Raw genomic sequence first — 10,654 nt, forward strand, 5'->3', positions numbered from 1 at the left:
ACCCTAGGGCACCAGGAAGGAAGACTTCCTAGAAGAAGTGACATTTCACCTAAGATCAGAAGGAAGAGTTTAGCACACAGGCAGGGAAACTGCATTCCAGTGTGATGAAGAGCAAGAGTGAAGATGCTGAAGCAACAGGGAGTTTATGATGTTCCATGCAGGAAAGGAGGTCATTGGAACCTGTGGTGGGCAGGCATAACAGAGGTGGGAAGAGGGGAGGCTAAAAAAATGGGCAAAGCACCAATGAATTCAAGCTTCTGAGCCACAGTAAGGAGTTTGTGTGGGCTCCTAAATGACCCCAAAGTCCCAAAGGTACTCTGACTCCCACAGCTGATTGACTCACCTCTTAGTACCCAGTCAGTATTCACAACTCAGTAGGCAGGGCTGATCTCAAGGGGCTTGACTCAGAGCTGACATGTAGAAGGCTCTGGAATTTGAGAACTGCCCAAGCCCTTGGACAGCATTTAGGCCTAGATTCTCATTTTGTAGATGGAAACACTGAGGCCCGGCGAAGAAGACTTGCTCAGAGCCCAACTTGAGAAGCCACCCAGTGCCAATACCTTTGCAGGAGACTGAAGATGAGCTTTGTTTGCAGGGGGAGGGGGGGAGGAGACGTTTTCTCTCCCTCTCAGGGCCACCAGCAGTGTTCACAGCTTGCTCTCTCTCTCTCTGCTTTTTAAATTTGAAGTTTATGTATTTATTTATTTATTTATTTAAAGATTTTATTTATTTATGTCTTTAGAGAGGCAAAGGGAGGGAGAAAGAGAGGAAGAGAAACATCGATGAGTGAGGGAAACATCAATCAGTTGCCTCTCACATGCCCCCAGTGGGGGACCTGGCCCACAACCCAGGCATGTGCCCTGACTTGGAATTGAAAACTCTGACCTTTTGATTTGCAGGATGACGCCCAACCCACTAAGCCACATCAGCAAGCTCTCTCTTGACTTCTTGCACTTTCCCCAGTGTTCTTTGCCTCAAAGGGCACATTTCCCATAACCTCAGCTGCCCATTTGCTCATCTTCTACCCTTTGATTATGAACACAGCAGCGGGGGCAGGGCTTAGCTTCCAGGCAGGCCTCAGACAGCTATTGCCTGGCCAACAATTCATGTCTTCCAGGCTCACCTAGCTCCTGCCCGTGCCACTCCCCCAATCATCTTCTGTGAACAAAGCCCTCCCTCTGACAAGGTCAGAGCACTTCCCTGCCAAGGAAGGCCCCAGCACACCCATGCTGGCAGAGTTGGTATGGTTTTCAGCCATCACCTAATCCAATCTCCCCATTGCCAGGATGGGAAGAGTGAGGCCCAGGCAGGGAAAGGGAGCCACACAGGCAAGGCCCAAGTTTTTGCCTATGAACTGATTGTGTTCTGGCCTTTAGACTCTGCCTGTTCCTGTTCTCCCTCCGCCTACCCACCTCACCCCAAGCTCACCATCTTTTAGCATCATCAGCTGGCTCCCTTCTCTCCCTGTTGATGGAAGTACAGAGGTACCAAGGGTTGAGGGGAAACACTGTGAACAAGGGGGGCCCAGCGCTGCCTGAGCAGAGGCTGTAAGGGTAGGGGTAAGGGTAGCCTGTTCTCTGCCTTTCTAACTTAGCCAGTGTCGCACTCCAGCTAGCCCTCACTACTCAGGGAGAGAAGCTCAGCTATGGACCTAGTAAGCTTCTCTAGGCCTACACCAGGGAACTTCCTTCCTGGTAGGCCTGTCTCTCTTTTATTAATTTATTAATTTATTAATTTATTTTTTAGAGCGAGGGGAAGGGATGGAGAAAGAGAGGGAGAGAAACATCAGTGAGAGAGAGAAACATAGATTGGTTGCCTCTCGCATGCACCCTGACTGAACCCACAACCCAGGCATGTGCCCTGACTGGGAATTGAACTGGAGACTTTTCGCTTTGCTGGATCAGGTTGCTAATATTTTGTTGAGAATTTTTGCATGTGTGTTCATCAGGGATATTGGCCTATAATGTTTTTCTTTGTAGAGTTTTTACGTAGTTTTGGAACTAGGATAATGCTAGCCTCATAAAATGAGCTTAGGAGTTTTTTCTTCTCTTGAGGTTTTTGGAATAGTTTGAGGAATATAGGTGTTCTGATTTTAGTGTTTGGTAAAATTCACCTATGAAGCTACATGGCAAGGAAAGAAAGACTGGCAGTGAGCACATGATTGAGTTTGGAAGTGGATCTCATGAGGCCTACCAACAGCCATATAAAAGAGGTTGGATGTGGAATTTCTACCCCAATCAAGCCTGCAAGTGAAACTGCAGTCCTCGATAGTGTGAGTGCAACCTCATGAGAAACTTGAGCCAGAGGCACCCAGCAAAGCTATTCATAGATTTCTGATTCATAGAAACTGTTATACAATGCCCTGGCTGGTGTGGCTCAATGGATTTAGTGCCCGCCTATGAACCAAAGGGTCACTGGTTTGATTCCCAGTCTAGGGCATATGCCTGGGTTGTGGGGCCAGTCCCCAGTTGGGGGTGTGCAAGAGGCAACCACACATTGATGTTTCTCTTCCTCCCTTCTCCTTTCTAAAAATAAATAAATAAAAATCTCTTTAAAAAGAAACTGATATAATAAATGTTTGTTTTATTTAAATTTTAAACTGCTAAGTTTTAGGGCAATTTTTTCTGCAGCAATTGATAACTACTCCACACCCTTTCATGCAGAAATTCCATTTCAATATACATACAATAGAGCAGTTTTTTCAATTCTTTTCACATCAAAGTATATGTTTAAAATGTTAATATTTATAACAGCTCACTAAGATGAAAAGACTATCCATTCTTAGCGAGAGACAACAGTCTCCAGGCTAGTAGTTGGGTGAAGCCAGATCCAAGTTCCTAGAAGGTTACTGGGAATCAATATACCAGAACACCCATTACTCTCAGTTGGGAAGCTCTGCCCCAGAGAAATTCTTATATATGGCCACAAGGAACCATGTTCATTTACTCTGCATTTATACCTATGGAAAATGGAAACAACCCAAGTCCAGCATGAGGGAAAAAAAATGAAAGAAATTGGATGATTCATGCAATAGAAGTCCATACAATAATATATTATAGCAATATGATAATGGAAAATTGAAACAATAGTAGTATTCTGCAGTTAAAATGCATGACCTAGATTTACATGTATGAAAATGCTAACTTTCTAAAAAATAAGTGACAATTTAAGCTGCAAAGGATATATTAATTATGATACCATTTATAGAGATTAAGATGCACAAAACGGTAATGTGTATTGGTTGCAGATATCTACATATGTAGAAAAGGAAAAACAAACATGGACAAGAAGGCAAATTCTAAATGGTGCTTCTTTCAGGAAAAGAAGTAAGATGAACAGGGTAAAGTGAGGGCTTCAACTGTAATGTTTTGATTCAAAATCAGAAGGATCTGAAGACCAGAAGAAAATAAAATTTGCTCAATTTGTGACATTTACATGGAAATGTGCATTTTATACTTGGTCCTTTTCTGTATGTTTGAAATATGTTAAAGTTTTTTTAACAAAAATACATCCTTTGTTGAGTATACACACACACACATACATATATACATAGATCAAGCTTATTAGTCTTAAGTGTATTGTTCAATCTCTCTATATCCTAATTTATTAGTTTATTTGATCTATCTATACCATAACAAGTGTGGTTAAGTGTCCTGCTATAATTGCAGACGTTCTGATTTCTCTTTACATTTCTAACAACATTTGCCTTGTGTATTTTGAAATTACATTTTGGGGCATATAAATTTTAGTGACTATATCTTCTCAGTTAACCCATTTTGCTCTCTTAAATGATTTTCAGTTTTAAGTTCTTGATTTTTCCTATATTAACATTTACTACATGTCTCTTCCCTTTTCTTTCTTTCTTCTTCCCTTCTCTCTTTCTTTTAAAAAAATTTCTTCTTTCTCCTCCCTCCTGCCTTCCCTCCCTTTCTACATTTCTTCCTTCCTTCCTTTCTGCCAATATTTAACTGGCATATATTTCCAATTAGTATTTTGTTTTAGGTGAAATTCATATAAACAGCATTATCAGTAGATTTTTTAAAACAAAATGCTCAAAATGAGTTTGTTTTTTATAGCTGTAACCCACAATACATACTGATATTTTGGTTTTATTCTTCTGTTTTGTGGGCTTTTTTCATCCATTTTTGTTGTCTGTCTTGTCATTTCTGAGCTTTGTTAAGACTTTTTTTTGGTACATGCTATTTCTTTAATGGTTTAAAAGTCATACATCTTTTTTTGCATTCTTTTATTACACCTAAAATTTCTTGGTCTTGCATTGCGCATTTTTTTTCTAGTCAGAACCAAACTTTGCTATTGTGAAGGTAGGAGCTCTCTATTGGTTGCAAATATTACAGATACAGCCGGGCGTGGTGGCGAGCGCCTGTAGTCCCAGCTACTCGGGAGTCTGAGGCTGGAGGATCGCTTGAGCCCAGGAGTTCTGGGCTGTAGTGCGCTATGCCAATCGGGTGTCCGCACTAAGTTCGGCATCAATATGGTGACCTCCCGGGAGCGGGGGACCACCAGGTTGCCTAAGGAGGGGTGAACCGGCCCAGGTCGGAAACAGATACATTGTGAAGTGCCATTTTAAAAAAGGAAGTGAGATTGTATCAATTCAAAAGGCATAGCTGTAATATTTCTCAACTGCATAACAATTTATCAGAATGTGAAAGTGTGTTCTTTTTCATGATCAATTATTTGTTTTGGATAGAGTAGCTTCATTTTGTGATTAACAGTAACAAACTGCACTGTAAATAGTTCAATTTGCTTCAACCAGGTTGAAAAAATTTAAGCTTATTGCAATGCTAAACATAGTTTCAGATTTTTAATACTTCCAGTACAAACCATAACATGTAACATAGGATATATATTAATATAATTACTTTCACATTGGAATTAATCAGAAATAATTTGCAGATTTCATTTTATTAAAAAAAAAGAACAGAAGGGAGTATTACTAAATGGTTAACATTTGTTATAGCTGGCTGTTGGTTACATTTCTCCCTGTCCTTTTCTGTATCCTTGACGAATTCATCATTTAAAATGAAATAAAGCTTGCAGGCCCACCACGATTTGTCTAGAACTGCTGCCTCCTCCCTCCCACCTAAAAGGGGCGGCCCCAGCTGAAGACTCGTCACTTCCGCAGCAGCAGTCACCGCCCGCTGGATGTTTATCTGGCGGGGGAGGAGCCGGACTGAGAGCAGGAGCTCCAGCGTTCGTGGAGGTCGGAGGTCCGAGAGAACTGCTCCTCCGGAGGACACGCTGCTATATCTACTGGTGAGTGAAAGGCTGTTGATGTCCTACATTCAGCTAGACAGGGCTGTGGCATGAGTGGCCAGGCACCGAAGAGATAATTTGGAGGAGTTCTAAAGAACAGATTTTTCCGGCTTGCCCCTCGGGAAGGGGTGGGGCGATGGGGAGATCCTGTGATCTGAGTGCAGAGGGAGGCCTGAGTCTTCAACGGCCTCTTTGGGAGCCCCATCTTCTATCCCCCAACCCCTTTCCTGTGGCGCGGTGCCCACCAGAATGGCTTTGATCACTGAGAAGGAGTGTTGGTCGCAGCACTCACCCTGCCTCTCTTCCCCTCTCCCCTTCCTCCCTTCTCAGTCCCTTTGCGGAGCACTCCGTGGCCATTCTGCCCTCATTTTGCAATTAGTTTGCTGAATGGTAAATTGTTAACATTGTTAGACAAATATATTGTTGTCAGAAAGACAAATTATTCCCAGGGAAAAACCATACCCACATCCATCCTCCCCCCACACTTCACCACTACATTGATTAGAATCTAGCATTTTGACCTTAAAATGTTTTCCCGTGTCTGATTTGACATTGCTGCCCCTCCCCCCTCCTTGTGTCTCCTCTCCATCCCAGTGTCTTCCTATGCCCCTCCCTATGTCTCTCGCTGAGGGGACACACACTAGTATGCACATACAGGCATGTGTACCCACAGAAAACTTCCATTGGAAGCCCCTTTTTCCTCTTCCACCCAATACTGAAGGTTCCTGCACAACCCTTCCCCCATACATGCGTAGACACACACTACACACTGTCACACCCTCATTGCCTTTCCCCAGGTACACACATACACAAACACACACACCCTCACCATCCAGGTCCACCATACCTCCTGTTAGCCACATACATACATATGGATGGTCTCACATGGCTGGCTTGTCATTCATACGTACACATGCTCCTTACCTACACATGTGCTCTTCATACACCCCTTCCAAAAGCTCCGCTCTCCTGTCTACTACAGATGTGTACAGACAGACCTCCTTTACTGGCCCCTGTGGTGCACACAAAAATCTTCCTCCAGGGATACTAACATTTCTCCAGTGTTCCCTTCCATTTTGACTAAAACACACAAACTCATGGACACCCCTGTCCAGTGCCACCATACTCTTCCTGGTCTACTACAGACACATAAACCCACGTGTCTCTCCACAAAGTTCCAGCCACTATACATATAGTCACACACACAAATTCTCTTTCTCTCGCATTTACATGCGCCCCTCTCCTCTGAAGGCATCCCACCACACCTGCCATTTTTATATGCACATCCAGAATGGGTCTCATTCTGTGTGATACTCGCACTTCTTCCCACTACCACTGTCACCTGTGTGTCCCCCAACAAACATATGAATGTCTCCATTGCATGATTGCTTCTTCCCCTTCCACCTGCCTCTCTCCTCCTGACAGACATGTAGGCACTTGGCACACACATGGTCATCTATATTTTCCACCCTACTCCAATGTTCAATTCTGTAAGTCTCCAGGGCTGAGAAAAATGCAGACACCCCATAAAATAAGCACAGCAGCCTTTCCTCTTCCTATGTTGACACAATTCCACAGTACTTCACCCACCTACCTAGTGTCCAGGCACACCCCCCCCATCTTCTGTTGTATTCTCCCTTAAGTCTGGCTTGCCTATGAACCCAGTTTTGTAATCATTTTGCCAACATTAAAAATGTGTTCCAGGTCTACATCTTACAGTCACTGGAATGGTACTCCAGGCTTTAGAAGAAAGTGAAACTAATTTTAAAGGCCCCTTATTCTTTCTGTTACCTGCCTGCTGAAGTGGAAAGAAATCTCCCTGCTTTTTTGTTGTGAACTGATTTGACCTTCCCATCTTCAAAAGGTGTGCAGGGAGCAGGAGCCTTTCCACTCGAGCCCCAGCTGTACTGGAAACCCTCCTAAATCACAGCAATGGGTCAGGAATCTAGCAAGCCTCTATGGCTCAAGCCCGCAGGAGGGTATCAGTCCCAGACAGGTAGGAGGTATGGAAGAAGGCATGCTTATGTCAGTTTCAGGCCATCCATGAGCCAGCACGAAAGGATTTCCAGCCAGAGAAAGACAACATCTGAACTTCCGATGCACAGATCAGACTCCAGTCAAACCGCCAAGAGGAGCCGATCGCCATTTTCCAGCAGTCGTCGTCGTTGGGATGACAGTGAAAACTCAGGAAGCAGCCTGAATGTTGATAATGAGGACTATTCCAGGTACCTGCCAAGAGAGTACAGGGCTCCAGGTAGCAGAAGAGGAATGGCTTATGGACATATTGACTCTTTCAGGGCAGAAGATAGTGAGGAGGAGGGGGCTGGGCCTTTGGAGCGAGTGCGAGTGAGAGAGAAAACTGGCAAGTTTAAAGATGATAAGCTGTATGACCCAGAGAAAGAGGTGAGGTCTTTGGTTGGGGTGTCCCCCCAGTTCTCTAGTTTGAATCGTGATGTGACACAGGATCTTGACAAGCTAGACCCAGCCCCTGCAGTTACATGCTGTGCTGGCAGAGCTGAGTTCCTGCAGCAAAAGGGCATGGCTCTTCAGACCTCTGCTGCTGACAGCAGGGTGGCTGCACAAGGCGACAGCCTGGAGAGGGAGAAACCAGAGCAGAATTTACCTGTGCATCCCAGCAGGGCTCCGGTGAGTATTTGTGGTGGGGGGGGAAATACCCCAAAGGGTGCAGAGGAACCGGTGGTGAGGCCCAAAATCAGAAATCTGGCCAATCCAAACTGCATGAAACCAAAAATATTTTTTGACACTGATGATGATGACGATATGCCACACAGTACTTCCAGGTGGAGGGATACTGCCAGCACTGGTGACCGCCACCTGGGCGGCCTGGCAAGAAGAGGCAGAGGTGAGAATTCCAGTGGTTACTTTGAGCTGAAGGACCCTGAAGACAAGAGGGAGTTCAGGAATAACCAAGTAAAGCCAGAAAAGATGCCGAGATGTCAACGGACTATGGCTGACCAGGACTTCTGGATGTTCAGTGATGATTACTACAAATACTATGATGAAGATTCTGACAGTGACAAAGAGTGGACTGCTGCTTTGCATCACAGGTATGGAGGTTGGGAGAAAAGTCTGTTGTCCAGTGGTGAAAGCTGGGAGACTCTGCTTGGGAAAGAAGAGCATGAACCTGAGCCAGCTGGAGTGAATGCCAGAGTGAACACCAGTACCAGCACCAACCCCATTGGTAGGGCCGCCACTGGCAGCCATGGCAGCAGGGAACTTGGAGGAGTTGGAGGACTATCTCTTCAGGAAGATGCACAGGCATCACCAGGAGAAAGACAAGTCCCTTGGCTCCAATACAATGAAAAAGAAAGCAGCAGTGAGGGGGATGATGATTCCAGTCAAGAGGTTCTACAGCCTGGGGAATTCATGCTGGACGGCAACAACAACCTTGAAGATGACTCTAGCGTAAGTGAAGACCTAGAAGTGGATTGGAGCCTCTTTGATGGCTTTGCAGATGGCTTGGGGGTGGCTGAAGCCATCTCCTATGTGGATCCTCAGTTCCTCACATACATGGCACTTGAAGAACGCCTGGCCCAGGCGATGGAAACAGCCCTTGCACACTTGGAATCTCTTGCAGTGGATGTGGAGGTGGCCAATCCGCCAGCAAGCAAGGAGAGCATTGACAGTCTTCCTGAGATCCTGGTCACTGAAGACCACAGTGCAGTGGGGCAAGAAATGTGTTGCCCTATATGTTGCAGTGAATATGTGAAGGGGGAGGTGGCGACTGAGCTGCCGTGCCACCACTATTTCCACAAGCCATGCGTGTCCATCTGGCTTCAGAAGTCGGGCACCTGCCCTGTGTGCCGCTGCATGTTCCCTCCCCCACTCTAAGACCAAGACTCTTCACCCCTGGTCTTCGCATTTTCCCCATCTGCAATCCACAATACTGCAGGGGCCATCTCAAAATTAACAATTGAAATGAAACTAATCACTCCACTCATCTACTACTTGATTGATTTCTTGTGATCATTTCCAATGTGAGACAATTGTGTATGATTGCTTTAAAAATCATACTGTCTTTTAGAGGTCAGAAAGGAAAAAAAACTAAACATTCGAAATGCTACCTGAGATGGTGGTAAGAGCCTAACATTTTCTAACCTGAACACTGAAATTGGATGCATTTGTTTCTTCAGTAGAATATGTTGCTATTAATTGTAACATCAAGTTTATCTGTTATGTATGTCCAAAAGGCTTCACTGTTTCTGTTGCATGTTATGGGTTAATGTTCCTGTGATTGCAGTGCAGTAAAAGCTTATTAAAGTTCTTCTTTTGGTTTTATATGGTACAGTGGAATTGTTTGGTTTTGTCAAAAACAATGGTACTAAGTGACTTTTTAATGGATCCTTTGTATTTGCATCAAAATAGGGTTTTGGGTGTTCCCAAATAAATAGAAAAACTTTAATTCCACTGGAAATGCTGACTCTGACAACAGCAAAAAATTAAAGGTAATTATTTCTAAAAGTAGAAATAAAGTGCATGATTATCAAACTACTGTGGAGCAAAGACTGCATACAGAATACTCTGTCTGTCTATGGGAAGGAGAGAAATGAGAAAGCATGGTGAAATGAAAGAACAAGGGTAGGAGTAAATCCAAACTGTGTGTAGGAGTGAAGGAGTTAAAATCCCCTTTGAGAGAACAGACACTTGCAGAGGAAATAGTTAAAAAAAAATAAAGCTCTATGCAGGTTATACACCTTAACACAGTAATACAAAAGGATTAGAAAAATATATACCAGACAAGTGCTGAGGAAAATATTTAGGCACCCACTTACACAGAGTGAACAGGCTGAAACATTTGGCCATGTTGGCTTCAGATATCTCTCTCTGTCTCTGCCTCTGTCTCTTTCTTTCTATCTCCAATAAAGAGAATATTTTAGGTACAAATGAAGTTCCTCACCTGTCATATTTACCTTCTCCAAGAGGTAAGAACTACCCAGGAAATGGTGTGTTTACTTGTCTGTTTTTAGACATATATGTGTATATGTATATGTACATATGTATGTATATTTGTGTATATAGGTATATATGTATGTGTGTGTATAGATATATAACCAATATAGAGTGTTTCTGTTTTTTAAATAGACATAATTGATAGAATGTGTGCATTATTTTGCAACTTGATTTTTTCACTCAACATGGTTTTTGAGATTTAGCCATTTTCATACATGTTGATCTAGTTCATGCATTTCTAACTGCTGTGTACTAAATATTCAGTTGTATGAATTACCACAATTTATTTATGCGTTCCCTGTTGGTAGACACTTAGGCTCTTCCCAGTATTTTGTGGCAATGAATGTATTTAAGAACTGTCTCCATGTGCATGTGTGAGTTTTTCTATATACAGAGATGAAATTTCTGG

At 43.6% G+C, this 10,654-nt stretch overlaps 1 protein-coding gene across 2 annotated transcripts; it reads left to right on the forward strand.

Annotated features, from left to right (window-relative positions):
- Positions 1 to 5,158: 5,158 nt before the first annotated feature.
- On the forward strand, positions 5,159 to 9,580 carry PJA1 (praja ring finger ubiquitin ligase 1). Of its 2 annotated transcripts, none has more exons than XM_037045963.1 (2): positions 5,159 to 5,274; positions 6,979 to 9,580. In XM_037045963.1, exon 2 carries the CDS (start codon positions 7,207 to 7,209, stop codon positions 9,124 to 9,126), a length of 1,920 nt encoding a protein of 639 aa, XP_036901858.1. In that variant the 5' UTR covers positions 5,159 to 5,274; positions 6,979 to 7,206; the 3' UTR covers positions 9,127 to 9,580. The 2 variants fall into 2 exon arrangements, with proteins under 2 accessions (XP_036901858.1, XP_036901859.1); XM_037045964.1 differs by having other exon boundaries at positions 7,305 to 9,580.
- The last annotated feature ends 1,074 nt before the right edge of the window (positions 9,581 to 10,654 follow it).

This window comes from Sturnira hondurensis, unplaced genomic scaffold, assembly GCF_014824575.4.
Source record: "Sturnira hondurensis isolate 20B ecotype Veracruz unplaced genomic scaffold, ASM1482457v3 Scaffold0004711, whole genome shotgun sequence".
Classification (NCBI taxonomy): Eukaryota; Metazoa; Chordata; class Mammalia; order Chiroptera; family Phyllostomidae; genus Sturnira; species Sturnira hondurensis.